This window comes from Corylus avellana, chromosome ca4 (genome assembly GCF_901000735.1).
Source record: "Corylus avellana chromosome ca4, CavTom2PMs-1.0".
Classification (NCBI taxonomy): domain Eukaryota; kingdom Viridiplantae; phylum Streptophyta; class Magnoliopsida; order Fagales; family Betulaceae; genus Corylus; species Corylus avellana.
This window is the reverse complement of record NC_081544.1, coordinates 18,841,436-18,864,656: the sequence shown is the minus strand read 5'-3', so window position 1 is coordinate 18,864,656 and position 23,221 is coordinate 18,841,436. Positions and strand designations below refer to the sequence as shown.

Genomic DNA, 23,221 nt, shown 5'->3' with positions numbered 1-23,221 from the left:
TTTAATCTGAGCTCATCCAAGTTCATTCACCAAATTTAAAAGCATAGCTAAAAGCATGGACAAAAGATATTGCTTCACAAGTTAATCACATAGCAAAATCTAAAATCTAAGCTCACAGACTCGTATGACACTCATTTAATGAAAACGAGGAGAAGAGGTCCGGGGTGCTTGGTGTTTGGGGGGGTCTTAGGTTGTTCAAAAAAATAAAAGTGGAGCTTCTCAAAGGTAGTTTGCTCTCTCATATAAAGTTTGTTAAAAAACAATTATAAAGTCGAGGCCTACATTTCCTTTGTACATGAGTTAATCCTGGAGAAATCCAGGTTCTGAGGCATTGGCTCACGAACAAGAACAATAATACCCCTTTTGCAAACAATGCATCCCAATATCTTGATATACAAAAACCACACTGAATTGCATCAGAACTTAAACATAATTTCAGCTTGCGGACAAATCAACAGAATTTAAAGCAAACCCAAGCAAGCTTAAAAATGACTTCTTCTTTTTTCACAATTTGACTCAGTATGAACATGCCAGAAACAATCAATTGATGCTTTAAGACCACTAGGGCAATCGAATAACCCACATTCCAGTCTAATCCTTTTTTCCCACGTACACTACCCCTTTTTCACACAAGGCATTCAAAGCCAAATATTAGGAACATAATCTGAAAGCTACAAAATCTAAGTATAAACTTCCTCAACAACTACAACAATTAGTCCCTCTGCACATCCACCAAGGCAGAAGAACCCACAATTTGGCAACGAACGCAATAATCGGAAAAGCAAGGCTGTATCCGGTACTAGTGAATTAGGTCCCAAAATAAAACCCCATATCCAGGAACCGACAAACTCAAATAAACCAATCCAGAAATTATCCAAAAATCAAAACAACAACCACCATTAGATTACCACTGACCCAATAATCCTCAAATTCCATATACCATTAAAACAACAACGATCATCCTAGAGAACATAATCCAGTTTCATATAAAACTCGTAATAAAATTGAATTAAAAAAAACACGGACCGATTAACTCATCTCCAAAGGCATCAGTCCCGGCGGGCCTTGAGGCGCTGGTTGAGCTGGTCGATCCTGACGACGAGAGCGGTGACGGAGTAGAGGAGCCAGTAGAAGACGAGGGCGGCGGCGATAAGGAGGGCGTTGCGCTGGCTCTTGATGATGGATTTCTGGTGGCGGAGGTGCTCGGAGGGCGTGCACGACTCCGGGGACTCGCAGCTGGGGCGCGTCTCGTACTTCCAGTAGATGTCCATGAGAAGAAAGAGACAGAAGGGCACAATCGAGAGGAACGGCTTCAGCAGGTTCCTAGTCACGGCGGTCAGGCCCTTCCTCAGCCCGTCCAGCCCTGGAATAGTCAGCAACAACACCATGATCGCCTCCGCCCCCGCGGCGTAGCCCAGCACCACCCACTCCAGTGCCATTTCCTCGAGATCTGGGTTTCTTGCTTTCCGGGATTTCCTTTTTCTTACAGGGCAAGGAGTTGAGTTTCCTCTTTCCAGGTGGTAGAGAGAAAGAGTAAAAGGAGGCCCTGAGCGTGAAAATTGTAAATCGGGGGACACGTGGATGACTTCTTGTTAAACAGTGTGTACATTGTTTGTGATACAGATGGCAGCCACAGAGTGGTCAACACATGGGCTCTGCAGTTCAAGGAGTTTTATGGGCCATTCAATTAGGTGTTGGGCTTATATTAATGCTAGAGCAGAACTTCAAAGTCGACACAAGATTAGGGTTGTCAATTTTTTACACGACCAGTAAATTCGACACGAATCCAACGCAAAATTAAAGGATTAAGGTTGATGAATTTGATCCGTTTAATTAAATTAGTCGGGTTATAGTTGACATGTATATTCATTCTTATACCCATGCTAATAACGGACAATTTTTGAGATAACCTGCAAATTCGGCATGAACCTAATACAAAATTAGAAAATTAAAGTCGAAAGAGTTTTTCATCTAGGGTCACTACCAACTTTGCTAGCGGCATTCCCTGTTCCGTTCGCCTTCCGCCTTTAGGGCCTCCCTTCTTAGCAGTGATACTCTGTTGAATTGCTTGTAATTGGTTTTTGTTTTTGTTTTGTTTTTTGATTTTTGTGTTTACTAGGTTTTTGTTTAGTTACTAGGTTTTTGTTGTCTGTAGTAAAAGGATGGGAAGGGGCGACCAGTGTAGTTTCCCCCATTGGGCGTGACCATCGGGGTTCCCATCCGCTGTGGAATGTCCGGTTTGAGCCATAGCTACTGCCTGAGAAGGCGAGTCCGTCACCACAACCCCACCAAAGTGTGAGCCGGTAGAGCCCCTTCATAGTAGCATCTGGTTCACGCATCTACTACCGCAAGCGGATTCGAACACGCGACCACTATGATGAAAAGAGTTCTTCTACCAACTCAACTACCACCTTGGTGGTTGTTGTCTGTAGTTTGATTTCTTTTGTTTCATTTTTATTTTTTTTAAAAAAAAATTTGCATCAAATGGTTTTTTTTTTTTTTTTTGAAAAATATGGAACTTTCATTAATGAAATTTCACGAGCATAAAACTTTTACAATATAGAGCATACAAAGTCATAAAAATGACTTCAAGCTTCCGTTAATTCATGTACAATTACATTGAAAGAACATATCTTCTTCGTGCATACTAGATCTAGAACATGGATAACCCAAATACAAATACACAAAATAAAAAAAAATAAAAACCCACAAGCAGACGCGGAGGAGCACGGCATCATAGACATCCCTTCAGAAGACATGCCTTGGCCAAAGAAGACAATTAGATTTAGGTTGAAAAGACTAGATCTGAATCTACATCTAGATCCATACTACAAATTAGATTTAAAGCAATCCGTCAGAAACAGAGACCGGGTGAACCTATAAGGAAGACACCGAACACTGCTACTTTGAAAGGGGAGGAGGGAAGATTTAGGTCTAAATCTTCCATCCTCTTGAAGTTTTTCTTGGTGTTGTCTAGAATAAAAGAGAGGAATTCTAGAGAGAGGCACATCAAGATGTGTTCTTACTTGAAAGTGCAAGAATATGGAATTAAAGTCCTACTCCTATATGCAGCTTCTATCCAATTTATATGCCACAAATTACTTTTGAAACTATACTAATTGCTGAAATATGAAAAGGATTAGTAAATAATTAAAGAATCGTTTTCGTCTTAATCTGTAAATTGATATATATATATATATATATTTTAAATCTTGAGATATTTAAGATGCGAATCTAGAGCTCCCACGCCATGATACAATGCAAATATTGTGATTGGGATAATAAGATGCCCATTGATTTCACACTTTTACCATATAAAAAATGTGATGCTTATCACCTAACTGTTTCGGCACTAAATCTAACTATTGATTTTCAAAAAATTATTCTTATCCTCGCCACCCGCACTTAATTTATAATGTCTTCATGAATTGCATTAATGCTTCATTCAAACTACCAAAAATTTACAATATATCCATTTTGTCCCGCACCGTTGCTGTCTGTGCTTAGATGCTTTGATAACATCTAGACTAATATTTGTATTGTGTTTTGAGTTCAGATATATGTTCTTTTGCAAAGGGAATTTCACTATAGCATGTATTTTATATTACATGCACTTATTTGACTCACTGTAGAGGTGAGTAAATAGATCCATACTTTCTCACTCTGGGAGTCCCATAAGTTATTTTATGTCATTGTTAACCTTTAACTATGTCACAAGATAGAGACCTTAATGTATGTCATTTTAGCGTGTTGATGATTGATGCAGTTTGAAGAGACAGAGATGGGAAATGGGATTAGACCAAAGTTGATTGACATGAGAATGAAGGGAAGAGAATTTGATAATACATCTTTGAATATATTCACTATTGACAAGTTATGGCGTTGTGGTGATAGCGACATAATCGTTAATCCATCAAGGTAATTATGGGGTAGGTTAAGCATTGTTAAGAGTTTTTTGAACTTGGGAGAGATTAGAAATGCTTGATCAAATGTGTTCAAATGAGTCTAAGGCATATCAAGACACTTTATGGATGTTGCTATGCTAGTCCTTTTGGTGAAGATTTAATATAGTGCTCTTATTTTTTTGTAGATGCATGTGTGCTCGGTTGTCACGCAATTTATTTGAAAGCATGAATATGATGGAAAACACATAGAGAGATGCATGGTTAGGTTGTGCACACCATGTACGAGTGAGATATTAAATGCACGTCGCCAACTAGGCATTACCATAATGCATAGCTTAATAATTGAAAGTAATAATGTTTGTCAATTACGTTGACAGATGTTACGCTTTACATGGTATGTCGAGTAATGCTAAAGCGTTACTCTAATCTTTCCTCCTTCCCATCAATGGGGATGAAGCTATATGTAGTTCTCCATCGGATAAGTTTGAGACATTAGAAAATTGCATAACAATTTAAGTGATTGTGTGTGTTAGGCAATGATAATCTCTCTCTCAATGTGTTTTTTTTAGTGCTAATATACTGTGGGTTTGTGATTATTACTCTAGTTATTCCAATGGTATACTCCACACCCAGAAGGAAACAGATCTACGCCAGAGAATCACATACAATAATGTGCTATTTTAATATTCTAGCAAGTGAAAACTTGTAAAGAGAGTCTAGACCCAACCCATTAAGTCAATGGCCATCCTCAACACTTTCCTCGATGACCAAAAGACTAAGCCTACTTTCATTGAATGCTCACATTATTTTCTTGGTCTTGCTTGTCACTATCCATGCCCTAACCTTCTTATATGTTATAGAGTTCACATTAAAAGATAATTATTACTAGAAGCTTCCCCTACTTTTATTAATTGTTGCAATTCTCCAAGTCATATTTTAGTACCAGATCCCTTTTTCTTTTTGGAATTTTGAAAGGTCAAGGGTATAGAAAGCCAATGGCTATTTACTCCATAAACAAAATGTTTCTGGTAGCTTCCAAGTCATTGTCGTTAAGTCGGTATACTAGTTCACTGTTCAGTCACATTCTGAATACAAAAAAAGTAAAATACAAAAAGAATTCGTGTATATTGTGGTTAGGTTGGAACAAGCTAGAACGAGAATAATTGTTTAAGTTTTATATTAGTTCTTTATTATATGAGACTCGACGTTATAAGTGATTTTATAGAAATTTTAAATTGACTAGTTTTTTGGAAGTGATAATACATATTTGACTAACGTTGTTTATTTGACTAACGTTGTTTCTAGGATTACTATACCAGTGGAATATGATCAATCAACTTTCAAAAAACAAATGGTGCGAGAGTGTTACTATTAATTAGCAAAATCACGTTGATGGTTTTTGTAATGGGAGTTAGAGAAAGGTTGAGGGATTTGGGCTCCTTCTTGTGCCTCTTGGCAGTGCCATCCTTGGCTCAGGAAAGGTTGAGGGACCTTTAGTGGTTCATGCCCCTTTTCATGCTGCCTCTAGCTCGGCTTCTATCACCGCCTTAAACGGTGGCTATTTTTCTTGACATTTTTTGTTAAGAAAACTTAGGGTTGTGTTCGAGTCATTTATTTTGCATATTCCCTTGTAATTTCTCTTTCTTTCTTTTTTCCTTTTTTTTTTTTTTTTTTTTTTCTACTAATTCGGATATATATGAGCTTATTGTTGGATTCTCTGGCCCTTTATTTATGTTGGGTTGTTGTTGTATCCGCCCCCTCCCCTGTTTTAATATGACAAAAGAAAAAAGAAAAGTAGCTATAAATCAGTACTTCCAGTTGTGTATATGAGAGAATGCTCTGTACGTACAGTCATTTTGAACTTCATGAAGAAAGCTAAGAGTGGAAACCATCTTTTCAATGGTATTAAATCCGAATGTACTTGGAAGAATTACTATTAAGCAAATGAAGTTCTAGAGTGATTTTCTCAAAGGAGCCATTGATGGGACTCAAAAATCGAATCTCCACAAAGCATATATGTTGGAATTAAAAAAGTCCCCAGTCGATGTATGTGACTTAATTATTAAGCTGCCCCCTTCGATTTGTCATACCTCTTGTCACTTTTGTCTCTTCTTTAATCCCCCATCTGTCGAAGCTTAATCATAATTTCTACTCGTTAATTAATTGTGATTTCATATATATTATATATATAATACTTCCATCATGACACACACTAAGAGATTTCATAATCATTGTTGGGAAAAGAGTAACGAATAGTTTTTTCAAAATCTTTATTTGCCTGTAGATATAAAAAGAAAGAGGCTTAAAGCAGTGGTTTCTGATTCCAAACACTGGATTGGGACAGAAACCAAAAACTCCTAAGCTAAAAGCAAAGCAAAAAGGCAATGGATAATGGATGAGAGAGAAGATTCTTCACAGAAACCAATATCTTAAATCCTTTCCAATTGTCCCTTTGTTTTAAACACTATTTGGTCGTTGTTACTTCTTTTTCTGCTACGATCTTTGATACAGAAGCATATAATTATACATTAGAATCTTAACTTAATTATTGTGGGGATCATCATCATTAGATGTCTCTCTACATGCTGTATATTCAAAACATTCTTCTTGGACACCAAACATCGTGGTCAAACATGACTCCGCAGATAAAATCTCAGAAAAGTAGATGCTTATACGACTATCGTTCAATTGAAATGATGTGAATAATGAGTACCGTTTTAAGGGCCAATCTTCACTGTTATATCATCAAATCGTAAAATAATCTACTAAATAATACTATTTGCATTGATTTGGTTGAAAAGTAAGATAATCTTATGGTCTGCTAGAAAAATTGCAGCAACACAATCAAGCTACCTAGTATTAGTATAAAATCTTCCCAAATGGACGCAAGTGCAGCATGATAGTTTGCCTAGAATTTCAAACAGGGGGAAAGATCTTTTGCAATCAAGGAGAATATATAACATCTTTTATCCTCCACTTTCATGTCTTTTCATAGTCTCATATGTTATGCTTCAAAGTTCAGTCATGTAGCAAAACATCATGTGATTCTTCTAACATTTGTTGATATAAGGTCAGAAACACAAACAAAAAATACCAATTAGATTGCAAATTCGAATCAAACTGAAAATAGAATAGACAAGAAAAATAACAAATATTAATGTCAAAATCCAACTGTTGGATGAAATTAAAGAAAAAGCACCTAATAATACACGACAGAGGCACTAACTAGAGCATCACAAAGTGCACTTTTCTCTAATTTGTTCATAATTTATACAGATTAGCAGACAAAGCTAAGATTGCTAAGACTTGAGTGGGGGTGGGGGGAGAGTGGAATCTTTTGAGCTTTTTTTCTTGTTATTGCAACTTTTCTTTTCACTTGTTTCAAGGTCTGCTTTTCCATACACATCTTTATTTCTATCTACCCTATTCTTTAATGGAAACTTCAAAAAGTGATAAAGGGAGAAGCAAAAGAGCCACCGAAAGCCATATTATTTACCAGAACATTCAGAAATGATATCCAAGAATTGTAATTTACTTGCCACCTGCAAAAGAAATACAAAAAAACTGGTCAAATAACGAAAAGAAGAAAAGGGAGAAAAGAGATGAATAACAAGAAGGGTTGCACATATACATATATATACCTTTTCCTTTTTCACACAGTTTATTTAGGAAGGAAATGAATACTATGAACAATGCAACCGCTGCTATGAGCCCGATTATTATTGCAAGGGTCTTCTCAACCTCATCATCATTGTTATTAGAATCATCATCTACATACATCCATCAACAATTAATATCAAATAATTAGAATACATCTTACAACAAATGGTATGATATAATTGCAGTAATTTGAGAAATTGTTGAAGTTAAGTAGTGATTGGATTAGATAGAATATCTTTCATTTGCTTCATTTTGCGGTTAATAGAAATAATGCATTGACACCCAGATGGATATTTCAATCAGCTATAAACTTAAGGCTCTGTTTTTTTTTCCATTTTCATCGTTTATTTTTTTTATTTTTTTATTTTTATTTTATCTCATAAAGTTTCAACATGTAAAAGAGCACTAAGTTATTGATTTGGGCCATCAGCATTGGATTCTTTCTGTGTTCCTAATGAGACACTTATTCTTAGTGGGGCATCGTATTATGTCTTTACAGAAAACCTTTCTTGTTTATACAAGAAAGTCCAGGAACTTTGGCCCTGGAAATCTGCTCTTGTTTCAGGGAAATCATAATCAAAACCCCCCAAACACAACTTAAGATTGCCTTTTTTCCTTTCTTTCATTGAATAGTCATCTATATATATATAATCTTATCTCTAGCACAACAATTAGAAAGTTAAAGCATATAGATATGTTCACAGAAATTTGTATTGATTTTGAGCTCGTTATGGGATGAGGAACAAAGTGCTGAATTGTTCCAAGCCACAAGCTGCGCACATATGCCATTCCAAGAACCAACATATTCCAAAACAAACTCACTCATTAGATACAATTAAAACAAGTATTTAAAGTCTCCAACACTCATAATACACCCACAAAATAAAAAAAAAATAAAAATGTAAAAAAGTAGAAATTAATTTACAAAAGAAACCTTCTTGAATAATTTGAACTTACCCAAATCACCATGCAAAGTCAAAATTCACACGTACTAATTTAGACTTTCAATGAAGTGAAAGCCAAATTTTCAAAAATTATCTTATAATTAGTAAAATGATTAGAGTGGGGACTATAATTTCGACAAAAGAACCAACAAAGAACCGAAAATGATCAGAAACCACCGTCCGGGGTGGCAAAACCGCTTACCCTTTCCGCCGTGCGAGTGAACGCCACCTTCCGAGTAGCGCGCGTAACACTTGGCCAAGAACACGTCGCCCCACGCGGCGGGCCCACACTCGGTCTTCAGCCGTCCGATCGCGTCCCCCAGGCAATCCGTACACTCGCTCGGACTCAAATCCCCCACGCACTGAGCCACACCCTGGAGATTCCCTGACGCGCCAGCCCGGTAGGTCTTGTAGGGCCCGCCATCACCGGCCCCTAAAGAAGCCAGCACAGCATCTCGCCTAGTCAACGCGTCGGAGTCGTACCCAACCGGCGGCCCACACTTCTTGACGACCACAGTCTTGTCCTCCACGCCCAAAAAGGTAGCGTTGTCGTACTTGACGAGGCACCCGTCGAGCTGCAACGCGCCGCCGAGCGAGTCAATGCACAGAGCGCCGAGCTGAGTGACGGCGCGGGCGACGCAGCCGGCGCAGTCGCTGCCCTGGAGGTCGCCGCGGCACTGGAAGAGCCCGTAGACGGTGTCCTGCGGAACGGCGCCGACGGCGGTGAAGTTGTTGTAGGAGGAGAACATAGCCGAGTTGACGAGGGAGGTGAGCATGGAGTTCACGTTGTTCTCGTACGGCGAACCGGGGGTGTACTTCAGCTGGGAGCACCCGCCGAAGACGAAGGAGTCTATGGCGGTAGTTGACGCGGCTCCGACGGCTGAGATGGCGATCAGAAGCAAAACGCAGAGAGAGGAGAGAGAAAGAGCTCTTCTGGTCGTAGACATGTTTCTGTCGGCTGTGAGGAAGAACATGGAGATGGAGATGGAAAGCACAATTGAGAGAGAGAGAGAGAGAGAAATGGTTGCTTTGGAGAGAATTTACGTAAGGGAGTGAGAAACTTGATGAACGGGTGAGTGTATGATTGATTTGAAGCCAGAAGGTGGAACTAAAATAAATAAATAAAATAAAATTTTATTTATTTTTGTTGTTTGAACAGAACAGGGGATAATGTGTCCGTTCTGTAACGTATGATTAGGATTTGTATGGGATGGAATAAAACAACGTAAGATTAAATATGAGAACCTTCGAAGATGTTTCATATTTTTCATTTGATAAAAATTAGAAAGGACTTATAATGTCAATGACAATGTGTGTCTCCTCTCCCCTCTTCGCGTCAAGAGTAGGTGTAAAATTATGGGTTAAATTAAATACTTAATTAATTTATTATCATATAAAAAATGACAATTTGTATGAAACATGAAGCATGCGGTACGTACAATATTACATTTAGCATGCGGTATATATATATATATATATATATATATAATGGCATGGCATTTGGAATATTCATATATGTTGAGCTCTTTTAAGTCAATTATAGTTAAGGGGTTTGGTAATAGTTGACTGGCATCATAGCGTGGTCGGAACGTTACCCACTCCGGGATGGGCCCATATTGTAAGGCTCCTACAACATCAAAATCAACTTAACTAATAACCTAATTAGGGCTTGGGAGAATGGTTTGAGATGGATAATTGGCTCCTCTAAGAGTAGGGTCCTCTGTCTCCATCCATCGGTACGTTGGAGTCGGATTTTAAACTTAATTGCAATTTTAAAAACCACAAATCACTTCTTAATATTTTAGTTTTATTGATTTTACTTTCTAAGGTTTCAATTATTATCATTTTGTTCATTCTGTTGACATGTCATAGCCAATCGAATGCGACATGTGTCTTATTTAATAAAAATAAGGGGAAAGTCTATATATCCTTCAAACTACCACACAATTGACAATGTCCTCCCAAACTTTCAATTGTGACATGTCTCCTCCCAAACTATCAAAAATTATCAATGTTCCTCTCAATGACAAAATTGCCCTTAGTAAAATTAAAAAAAAAAATACTAAAACTTCTAGAAAAAACCTAAAACAAACAAAAAAAAACAAAACAAAATCCAATTGAATTTTTTTAATTTTTGTTTTATAATTTTTTTAAATAAAAATTTTCATTTTTAATACAAAATTAAAAATATTGTTTTTTTAATAAAAAATTCTGTTTTAAAAAAAAATTAAAAATTTTTCGTTTTAAAAATATTTCATTTTTTAAAAAAAATCATTTTTTTTTTAAATTTATATGAGTATTTTTGTTTTATTAATACATTTATAGGCACATTTTTGTCTTATTGCTAGTCTTGAGGAGACATTGACAATGTTTTGGTACTTTGAGGAGGACATTATCACAATTAAAAGTTTGAGCGGGACATTGCCAATTGGATGATAGTTTGAAATGGGTACGTAGACTTTACCCTAAAAATAAAGTTCATAAAGTAGAAAATAATGATCAGTATATAGATCATTAAGACACAACCTCTCTGAGGCATATTCATGGCAACCCAGAAGGTCTAAATTCATCATGACGTTGATTTTGCAATGTATATTATATATCTGCTTTCTCTCGAATTTTTCAGAAATAAACAAACAAATAAAAAGATGAAGAATAAGAAGATTCAAATGTTATATATAGGAATCGAAGGTAGGTTGACCTGGAAAATGCAGAAGGTTTTTAATTTAATTCATATTGTGATTATTAACAAAGGAAAAGAAAAGTTTAATAAAACAAGACAAATTAAAATTAGATTAGCAAAATAATAATAATAATAATAATAATAATAAATTTTAAGAAAAAAAAGGCCAGCCACAGACCAAAAAATAAGTCGTAATTAAAGAGAGACAATTTATATGATATGATCTATCGATATCTAACACGTCTTTATTATATACTAGAATCTAGAAAGAGATTATTACTTTATTGTTTCGTTCTTCCCTCAACCACTCTCTTTTTCTAAGCAGTGCAGGGCCCACAAAAGGCATCCATAGTCAGTCTTTGATTCTTTTTAATTTGGTTAATGTAATATACTATACTAATATTAATTTGAATATGCTTACGTGACAATTTTAATCAATAAATTGTGAATTTGGTTTTAAGTGCTATAAAAAAACTATAATATATGTGTTATAGTTTTTTTTTTTTAACTGTTTACGTTTAAGCTTTGTTCGTTTTGAGATAAAATGTTTTCGGTTGAAAAATATTTTCAACAAAATCATTTTTTCATATAATTTTTTTTTAATATTTTTTGACGTTTCACTCGTATAGAAAATGAGTAATGACGAAAGATGGCTGACGACTTTTGGTAATCTTTAGTGGTCTATCGGTGGTCCGACAATTTAAGAAAGAGAAGCTCAAACTCAAAAAAAATGGTTTACGATTTTATAAAAAAGAAAACCATGTTACATAAATTAAATAAGCTTTTTTGATCAATCCAAAAATGTTTTCGATTTGACTATTATTTTTTGTCACACTAAACACCAAAAAAATAAAAAATAAATATTTTTCATAAATCATTTCAAGCTGAAACAAACGGCGCATTTTCTAATTTCAATTTTTTGTTTAATTTTTTTTAGAGCACTAAAGCAAAATCCATAAATTATATACTCAATGCTTATGTATGAGTCTATAAATAGCTTAATAGTTGACGTGGTCCCAATGAGTTTGGTTTGAAGGTACACACGCACATTGGTAAATGACAAACAAATAAAGTTTTCTTATATATATTAACCCCAAAATGAAATCTGCTCCCCCCGTCCCCTCCTTTTTTTTTTTTTTTTTTTTTTTTACTCTTACACAAGAGAACAGGATCTTTAATTCTATTTAAGGGTACTTTTATCCTTTTACTTTTTTAAGGACAAAAATCCTTATTAAATATATCTAATTGGGTACTCTTCAGTTCATTTGAACTGGAGAATGTCCTAATTCTCACACAAAGAGAGAGGATAGAGAGATTCAAACTAGTGATCACCACTTCATGAGACGTGATTCTCAGCCAATTAAGCCTACTTATTGGGGACAGCTTGCAATTCATTTTAATTCCAAATAATTACCATAAACCTAATTAAACTTTATGAATAAGATTAAACAATCCAATTCACAAACTCTGTTAAAGTAGGAATACTTGCTTTAAAAAGTAAACGCCTCTTTGCTGACCCTTCTTTTCTCTACTTTTTTTCTATGCATGTCAGTACGGATATGAATCTGGAAGGATTATACAACACATCCTAATTAATTATATATAAATCCCAATAAATTGGAAACGTTTTCTTTATTTTTTTTATTCACTTGGATTAGTGAAGATGAGTTTTGGATTGGGGTTTTTTTTGCCCTCCGTGCAGAAAAATAAGAGTTATTTATGCATTAATTTGAGTGTATTTGACGTAGATCTGCTATTTAATTTAAAAATTAATTATAGATTAACAAATTTTGTATGAGTCTGAAATATAATACGTTATCTTTGACGTTTATAACTTTGTAATTTTGGCTATGATTGTTTCAAAATTTTTGCTCTATCTTACTTGAGCTTTATGCTCGTTTACCAGTAAATAAGACTGAACTCCTTCCTTTAAAAAATAAAAAATAAAATAATTATATGGCCGATTCTTCCTCAATTCTCACCTTAATTGCTCTGTGAACCACCTACCGCACTCGGGAGTCTCAATGGGCGTCTTCTTCGGCGGCTTTTGGTTTGATTCCCATTCCCTCCTGTTGAGGCTCTTTTTTGACGGTCTTTCATCCTTGTTGTTTATTATTTTTAAAAGCCAAACTATATTTATTATATTAATTCTTCCAACTGATACCCTATTTGCAAATACTCTCAAATTTTAAAAAGCTGATAATCGCTTTTTTTATTTTTTATTTTTATTATTATTATAAGTGAGATAATTATATTTGTACACATTTGATGTGAATGTATAATGGTAAAAAAATGTCAATATTGGTCACGTGGAGAAGTTTACCTCCAATTTAAAAGAAAAACATTAACTGAAACTTGGTTTCCATAATGAAAAAATCAAATTAAATTTTATTGGGTTAAAGCTACTGAAGAGGAACTTCATTTCCACGTCTAGCACGAGAGGTGTGTATTAATTGATAGGCTTAGAACATAAATTGTTAAATCCTCCATGAATAAAAGAGTGAGCACCAGGGACGGAACGACATGGTGGCTGGCTTGGAGGCGTTTCTCTAGCTACTTTTTTTTTTTTTTTTTTAAATGCCCTTATTTTTTAAAATTAGAATTTTACTCTCTCTCAAATTTTTTAACTTTTTAGTTTTGCACCTTAAACTTCAAATTCTCTTTCCGCCCCTGGTGGGCATTGACCATAAAGCAACATAAAAGAAAAGAGAACACAAAAAAGGAAATACACGATACCATAAACCCTACTTACTTTGTGATGTAAGGAGTAGAAGGAAGCGGGAATGGGCGCGTGAGGGAGAGAGGAAAAAGATGTGGAGGCGTGTGGGGAAGGAAGGAGGAAAAAGGCTAAGGATGGTGGTGAAGGAAAAAGACAATGGTTCGAAAGACTAACATAATTAAGGGGAGGGGGAGGACGAGAAAAAAGGCTGAGAAGAAGGAATTGATGGAAGCTCTTCCTCCTCCTCAAGATCCCAAGAATCTATGACTAAGATCTTCTGTGTGATAGCCCTGTTACTTACACTAAAGTTATATACAATGCAACTTAGGGCCTTTACATGTATATAAAGGAAAATATACAATCACATAGGCCCATGTACCAAAGGTATAAAACAATCTTTCTCATCTATTCAATTAGGCTAAATTATTGAGCTTTGTTCATCAAATTGCTCTACTCCAAGGAAATGACTTAGGCATCGAAGTTTCCTTGGCATATGTTGAAATATATATAAAATATAAAATACTAAAATAAAAGAAAAAGAAAAGAAAGCGGAAGCGGATAGAGACGTATGGGCTACATCTTGTATATTCATTGTATCAATCAATATTACATAATTTTCTATTTATAGAGAAACAATGAGTAGTGACCAAGAAACCCAAATTAAACCCTAAAATACATAAGGAAAGAAATAAACCCTACATTACAAATTAAATAACGGAAATATAAAATATTCTAATAAAGGAAATAATATATTCTAACATCCCCCCTCAAACTCAAGGTGTAAGCTTGAGTTTGGAAAAGAGAATAAATTCAAGGCATCTGAAGTCGATGGTTGGATCAAAACAATGCAGGCAAGAAAGGCTGAAAGTGACGGCCGAAGAAATACCGGAGAACAGAGACAAGCTGCTAAAAGAATCCGGTTAAGGGCCAAGCCGCAACTGACAATGACGGTCGAAGAACGAAAACTAGTCATTAAATCCCTTGAAGGGCCAAACCACATTGTGCCAGGGTTCGCCAATAACAAAGACGAGAAAGGCTGAAAGTGACGGCCGGAGAAATACCGGAGAACGTAGACAAGCCACTAAAAGAATCCGGTGAAGGGCCAAGCCGCAACTGACAATGAGGCAGAAGAACAAAAACTAGCCGTTAAAATTCCCGTGAAGGGCCAAAACCGCATTGTGCCAAGATTCGCCAATGAATAAAGCCGTGGATCACAACAAAATTAAGAGATCATCAGAAGAGAATGCTAGAAAACACCATAGAAACGTCATAAGACTTTTATTGAAAGCCACAAAAACAGAAACATGGCTCTGATACCATGTTGAAATATATATAAAATATAAAATACTAAAATAAAAGAAAAAGAAAAGAAAGCGGAAGCGGATAGAGACGTATGGGCTACATCTTGTATATTCATTGTATCAGTCAATATTACATAATTTTCTATTTATAGAGAAACAATGAGTAGTGACCAAGAAACCCAAATTAAATCCTAAAATACATAAGGAAAGAAATAAACCCTACATTACAAATTAAATAAAGGAAATATAAAATATTCTAATAAAGGAAATAATATATTCTAACAGCATAGACGTTGGCGGATTCTTTAATGCTCTTACTATTTTGCAGCCATCAGGGAGCATCACAAGCGTATTCCAAATCTAGTACACCCCAAAAAACCCGCAATTCACACCATACCGGAAATTGTTAGATAGAAAATTGTTCTAACATATACCAAATAAGAATATAAATATATATATGCTCATTGTTCAATAATAAAATCAATGAATAAACAACATTATTCAAACAGAATCAAAACATCATCCAACTCATTGGAGTTTAGGACACTAGTTCTAACACACACAAAAACCTTAGATTACTCTTTTATTTCACTTCAAAAATCATGCTAACTTAAGTCCCCAGTCCTCTGAGGATTGGCGGATCCGTTGACGCTTTCTTTATTTCCCAAGTAGTCTAGCATCAACTAGGCTATACAAAAAACCGCATCAACAGATAACATCAAGTATCTCAATTTTAGACCAATCACCACATCTACATCCCAAAATAAATACACATCATGTCTATAAGTCTAGATGAGATACATCAAAATAGAAATAGCTATGGTCTATCAACAAAAATCCTTAAGGGTCTCGCTATAATGTATCAGGAAATTAATTAACTAGTAATTAACTTCGCAATTCACCTGCCTATCTTACTTATCAAATAAATAAGACCTAGGGAAGACTTGTCACTTTACACAATAAGATAACCACTAATCACACCCACAAAAAATAAATACCATACCATACCATAGTCTAAAATATCATATCAATAACATAGATAACACCAAATGTGACTAGCGGAAGTGATAATTGTGAAAGAGAAGTTGCGTTCTCAATGCACACACAATCAACACACGTTAAAAGAGAATAGAAACCGGTAATATTATTGATGAAAAGTTTTTTTATTCTATTACAACTTCTACTAATTTATAATGAAACCCTAAAAGCTATTAAAGGATAAATCTCCCTAGAACGTAAATAAACTAAAGAAGCACAATATAAAAATTATGGGAATACTTGGGCACAAAGGATTTCCATATTTATGGAAATACTTTGTGCCAAAGAAAATCTAAAGATGAGAATATTCTAAATGGGAAATCAGGAGAATTAAAGAAATATATTGTGCAGAACATCTTCTAAATCATAATCTGTCAATTAGTCTCATCTTTCCTTCTTGGGCTTCAATCTTGTTGGCATACATCACATGATTAATTAATTAATTAATGGCCGGCGATACTGAAAATCCGGATGTGCCCAACGATATTGAAGGTCTGCCGATAACTTCTCGCTCCTTTTTGGCTCGCCGGTAATATATGATGGCCTTTTCCTTTTGTACTTCCACCACCGAGTATTGGCAGACATCATACCCACTTGGTGCCAACGGTATTGGATGTCCCGCTTAAAGTAGTTCACTCGTTGGAACCTATTCTTTTTCCGACGGTAGGATTGTTCTTGCATAAACCTCTTTTTTTCTTTTTTTTTTTTTCTTTTTTAAGCAATCTTGAAGGTAAAACGAGCCCCCTTGATAATAAGAGCCCCTCGGGAACAATATGAAATTCTTGTCCACATCAGTTTGGGTCTAAGACCAGTAATAATCAAGCATATGAAAATTGATTGATGTCCACTTTTAGGGATGTAAACGAACCGAGCCTGAGCGAACTTCCCTTGTTCGGGCTCGGCTCGTTTAAATTTTACTCGAGTCGATCTCAAGGATGAGTCAAAAAATTGAGCTCGAACTCATAATAAGTCGAGTCGAGCCAAGCCAGCTCACGAGCTTGCTTTTATATTTATTTATTTTTTAAATTTAAATTTCAAGTACTCTTAAACGGCTCAAGAAGTCAGCTTGCATATAAGCATTTGCTTAGCCTGACTAGCCAAGTATGAAACCTAAGTCAATATAGAAAGGCACTTAGTTTCGAAAAGAGATGATATGCATCATTTTATAGATAAGTAAATTTGAGAATTAGTGTTTTCTTAGCAATGTAGGACAAGTTATCAGGTTGTATTTAGACTGCAGTGGGACAACGCCCCCTACAATTTTTTTTTTCAACGTCTCTCTCTTAATCTCCCTCACCTGTCACAGCGCATCATTTCCCACTCTCCTACTCTCGCTCACCAAATTTTTGTTAAAAAAAATTATATATATATAATTTTTTTTAACAAAAATTTGGTGAGCGAGAGTAGGAGAGTGGGAAATGATATATATATATATTTGTTATTATTGAGTAATATTGACTATATATTGTTATTTGTTACTTAATAAAAAATATGTGAGTCAAGTCTTATACGAGCTTGCTTCGTTTAGTATTTGAGCCAAAATTTGTATTCACGGAGCGCCTCATTTAATAATCAAGTCGAGTACAAGCTGCACTTATACGAGCCGATCCTGACCTTGTGAGCGAGCGGCTTCGCTCACCCCTATCCACATTGATGAAAAAGAGGATTCCTCCCCATCTATGTCGTAGTGTGCTAGTCATTAACTTATATGCTTAAGAGTATTATTAGAATTGACTGATTCCAACTAGTCCTAGAGAAGACAACTATGTCTTTTTTATGATTAACTACAACACACTCACGCAAACATGTAACAACCATTAACTCTCACTTGTACGTACTATATATATATATATATATATATCGTGGAGGACCAAGCAGTGGTCCAGTGCATGCATGTGCATATATCCATGTTCCATCAAAGAAAAAGAAAAGGGGCAATAATAATATGCAATTATTAAGGTGTTTTTATTTTTCTAAAGGTGTTGAGAATCTGTGTTAGGGCTTTTTGCCGGAAACTTCCGACCAAGACATTGTCATTTTGCCCTGCAGATAAGGTTTCTCACGACCACCTCACGTACACCTTCATGCTTTCTAGTTTCAATACCCATGTTTGTGTTCATCTTGTGTCTGTAGATTGGAGCTGGCGGTTGTTAAAATATTTGATTTAAGAAAATTATATAATAATCTTGGATTCTTGGTAATGTATATATACTATAGCTAGATCCCGAATCTTGACATATTATTTTTATTAATTTTTGTAATTAAAAAGTCGGAAAGTGGCAACGAGAGTGGCTACTCTATCTGTACGTGATCGTGGGGCTTAGACGATAGAAGCTACAGGTGCTCCCTCAAGCCCAATTGAATTATAGTCTAATTTAGCTTCATCAGGACATTTTATACTAGTCAAGCATGAAATTCCTATTGAGGAAGTCGAATTTTTGACATATTCGGTCACTACACTAATTATTAGATATATGAATTTATTATATATCATATGTAAGGTGCTGATATTTAAATACACTAACCAGAAGAAATGAAGGGAATTTGAAATTGAGAGTATCATTTTCCAATTTATATATGTGTTGAAATTCATTTATCACATAAGAGTTGACAAATTGATGTCTCTTGAAGAGACGTAAGAGAAGAGCTCTTTAATCTCACTTTCAAAGAAATTGCATTTAATACATGCAAACTATTGACAAGAATTAAGACTAATGATATGAAATTATTGAATGAAATCTTCACACTTGAGAAAATTCTTCAATAAATGGACGAAAATGAAACTTTCAAGTTGACTTGGAATAATTTATAATACAATTGATAGTGATATTATTTCTGCTCAGAAAAAAGAAAAAAAAAAACAAAAACAAAAAAAAACAAAAACAAAAAAAACAAAAATGGAAAGCTTTGGCTCCGGTGAAAAACAACTACTAACTTCCAAATTCAAGTAAGAATGTGAGAGAATTGCTTGGCCCAAAAGTATCTTTTGCTGTGAGTTTGAAAAAATCATTGGATCCTTTTTTGTCGGGTGCCCATATAATGAGTTGGGCTTGGATTATTTAACACGTTACCTAGTCCTGGCCCAACCTGCCAAAACAACAGAAAACCACTCATTCTCATCTCTCTCCAAGCTTTTCCAACGAAACCAAATAAAGAAAAAGAAAATGATAGAGTTTTCCTCCAAATTAAGTTAGAGAAATTCTTCTAACCTATTTTATAAAAATGACATGTATCACTTATATGTGAGAAACACATACTTTTTTAATTGTAATGACAAAGAAATAAGAAATTTTGTTTAAAAAATATGTGCTTTTCACAAAGATGTAAGAAATTTTGTCCTTATCAACACTTCTAAAAAAAATTTAAGGGCTAATTTTTACTTTACGCCATTCTAGTTATATGACAGTTGTATAATAGTATATAGCATTACTCTTCGGTAAAAGAACAAGATCCATTTTATGGTTTTTATTTTTGTTGTTGCATTTGTTAGTGTATAAGGTGCAACATCATATCCATTAAGCCAAACCGAATCATCATAGGCGGCAAGGGAGGTGGTTTCCTCCTCCTCCAACCACACTCTCTTCCTTTCTTTCCCTCTTTTGCTTAGATATGCCGTCCAAACTCTCTAACAGCCTATCACATTCTGCGTACCACCATCCCATTGGATCTGATGAGGTCTCTAGATCTATCTTCTTTAGAGTCAGATCTAGCTTTCTCCATTAGTCCCGTCAATCCACGTTATCACTCACCATGTTTGCCGGCCACCCCTACTTCCAGCTGCTGGCCTTCATGCATCATTCTGCCAGCCATGCGCCAGTGTGTTAGCAACATTGTCACAGGGAATGGGGTGTTTTTTACATTTTTTTATTTTGTATTTTGAATTTTCTTTTTTGCTTCTAAATAAGACAAGTCTGTTGTTGCTCTTGCTGCAATAAGTCTTGGATTTGTTATTTTCTTAGGTTTTGCTTAAAAATAATGAAATAGTTTCTGGTACATCTTTTGTTTTCTTTTGATTCTTTTCTGGGAGCAAACTATTGACTGATGACGAAGGAGTTATAAAGTTTATGGAAGATTTGTCATTGATGAAAGAGACAGCGACCAGAGACATGGTTCGTCGATTTATGCAGCAGATCTATATACTGATTGTGATGATGACATTTCTAAGGTGTTGTTTTGTAATAACCTCTACCCTAGAGGTTATTGGGTATGTCATAAATAGTGTTGGGGGCCGCTTGTATATTTGGCATTGTATGTTGGAGCATTTTGCTCAAAATTGATTTTATATCAATGAAAATAACTAGTTTGTTCAAAAAAAAAAAAAAAAAAAGAAGGTGTAACATCATTTAAAAATTTTAAATGACATGTCAATATATATCATTAGATTTTTAAGATCTAGCATGTACCATGTAATGGATTCTCTCCATGTTATTTAAAATTTTTAAATGACATGACAAGATATTTACTATTGGACAATATATACATCAATAAATATGTGAAACTTAATAGAGTAACGCTACATATTACACTCTATCTTATTGGACTAAAGTAACCGTGCCCATCAACCCTTGTTAAATAATAATAATAATAATAATTTTAAGAGTGATAAACACGGACACATTAGCTTTAATATGATGAAGATAAAATAAAGTTATAATATGTAGCATACTCAATTTAATATGAATTATAAATTGAATTTTTTCCATTTTATGTAAAATGGAGCCGAACTTATTCCATTATTGCTAGGATACAATCATCAACTCTGAATGTACAGGGGCAAACAGAATCATCAACTCTGAATGTACAAGGGTAAACAGATCTTTTCCATTTAAAATGAAATGGAGAGGAACCGATTGGTTACTTTTGAGGGGCAAAATTGTCCATCAAAACTGAAATTACAATTTTGCCCTTAAATTTTAACAAACTGGCTCATCTCCATTTCATTTGAAATGAAGAGGATCCCATTCCTATCCGGAGGACGATAGCTTCTAATCAATAAGATGGTGTAAATTAATGAGTCAGTTGAATATGGTCTTCAAGAGGTTACTCTGCACAGGGAAACTGAAAATTAAAAATTGAAAAAAAATAACAAATATCACATTTGCAATTTGACATAAACATAAATTTAATTCCAGCATCTTCAATTTCAATTTGAAAAATAACCAAAAAAAAAAAAAAAAAAAAAAAGGAAAGGAAGAATTGTTAGAACTAGTGTCCAAAACTCTAATTAATTGCATGATGTTTTGATTATAAAAGATAAAATATTGTTTATTCTCTTATTATTATTATTAAACAATGGGCATATACATTTATATTATTATATGATATATATGTGTGATTTTGTATGATCCGATTATATACATGTGAGATCCTTAAAATGCATTGTATTCGAACTATAATATGAATAAGGGAATTATCTCACAGAAGATCAGAGTGAAAGGTTCTTGCAACGTATAAAATTATTGTTCTTAGTTGTAAATGGAACTGGAAACTCCATCTATACTATAACATGTCAACCTTAACAACTTATCTTGGTTAGGAGAAGCATGTGGGTTTCGGGTTGATATATTAGTGTAGAAGCAAGATAATGCCACACATTGAATGGACTATGTAAATCATTATTCATTTATAAATGTTATCATAAAGAATGATTTACGTGCATGACGACTTATAATATTTACTCTAAATCATGAGGAGTTTGTGAACTCAGATGTGAAGTGTAAGTTACTTTGATGTATCAAAGAGAAATCTTTTTGCAGTAAAAAAATCTTGATATTTTGGGTAATCGCATTAGCATGATCGGAACGCTTAGCATGATCGGAACGCTCGCTTCAACAAAAATCCAAATCTTTTGTTAGGGATAGGGAATAATATTCCTTTTGTTTTAGATTTAATGAGAAATATTATCCTAAAGCTCATGTTTAAGTATTTTAGTGAATATACTGAAACTTATATATGTACAAAGTGAGATGAATTCTCACAAATACGGATAATCATGAATTTAAATCAATTACTCAAGGAAAGAAATAGTGAACATAGTGATAGTACATAGATTTTGGTTCGACTACGGAATGATTCTATAGAGGGGTAATATGCAATAAATAATTATATCATGAGGATTGATTGATTAAATCAAAAATACTTATTAGACTGCAATCACATTTATTTATTGGAATTAATTGTGATTAAATAGAGTTGTATGACATGGTCGAGGTAGACATAGTCACATGCCTATTGGAGCTAATACTACTTTTTTTTTTTTTTTTTTTTTTTTCTTTGAATCTCTAGAAATTATATTAGACCCCAATTATATATTTATTTTATTGGGCTGTTTTATTTTAATAAAACATGGGAAAAGTTAATTTATAATCTAAGTGGTTAATTAGAGAGAATTGGGCTTTGGGAATTAAATAGAGCTATAGGCTCAAGATTTAATTCTTATAAGGTTTAAGAACTAAAAGAGCTTTGGATTCAGGGCTTTAATTTTTAAAGGCTTGAGCGTGAGCTTTGGGCTCAATGGATTTAATTCTACTGGTTTAAGTTCTATCAAAGGAGTATTGGGCTTAAAGATAAAGCCCAAGCCCATGCTAGAAAGCATGTGGGGGTGGGTTAGGGTGCCCTAGGCACATGGAAAGAATATTTTCTACCCCACGGCCGGTCATGTAGTGGCAATTCATTTCTCACATAAGACTTGACAAATTGATATCTCTTGAAGAGATGTAAGAGAAGAGCTCTTTAATCTCACTTTCAAAGAGATTGCATTTAATACAAGCAAAAACTATTGACAAGATTTAAGAGTAACGATATGAAATTATTGAATGAAAACGTAAATGGACGAAAATGAAACTTTCAAGTTCACTTGGAATAATCTATAATACAATTGACAGTGATATTATTTCTGCTCAGAAAAAAAAAAACTAATATTATATTATATTATTATTATTATTATTCTCAATCAGGCAAAAAAATAAAAA

General features: G+C 34.5%; 2 protein-coding genes across 2 annotated transcripts; both read right to left on the bottom strand.

Moving 5' to 3' along the window:
* Positions 1-883: 883 nt before the first annotated feature.
* On the bottom strand, positions 884-1,539 carry LOC132179083 (uncharacterized). Its single transcript, XM_059591714.1, has one exon. It carries the CDS (start codon positions 1,437-1,439, stop codon positions 1,050-1,052), a length of 390 nt encoding a protein of 129 aa, XP_059447697.1. The 5' UTR covers positions 1,440-1,539; the 3' UTR covers positions 884-1,049.
* A 5,494-nt stretch (positions 1,540-7,033) lies between these two features.
* LOC132178918 (plasmodesmata-located protein 6) lies at positions 7,034-9,630 on the bottom strand. Its single transcript, XM_059591502.1, has 3 exons — positions 8,712-9,630; positions 7,547-7,675; positions 7,034-7,447 (listed from the first exon to the last, which is right to left on the bottom strand). Exons 1-3 carry the CDS (start codon positions 9,481-9,483, stop codon positions 7,437-7,439), a joined length of 912 nt encoding a protein of 303 aa, XP_059447485.1. The 5' UTR covers positions 9,484-9,630; the 3' UTR covers positions 7,034-7,436.
* Positions 9,631-23,221: the final 13,591 nt, after the last annotated feature.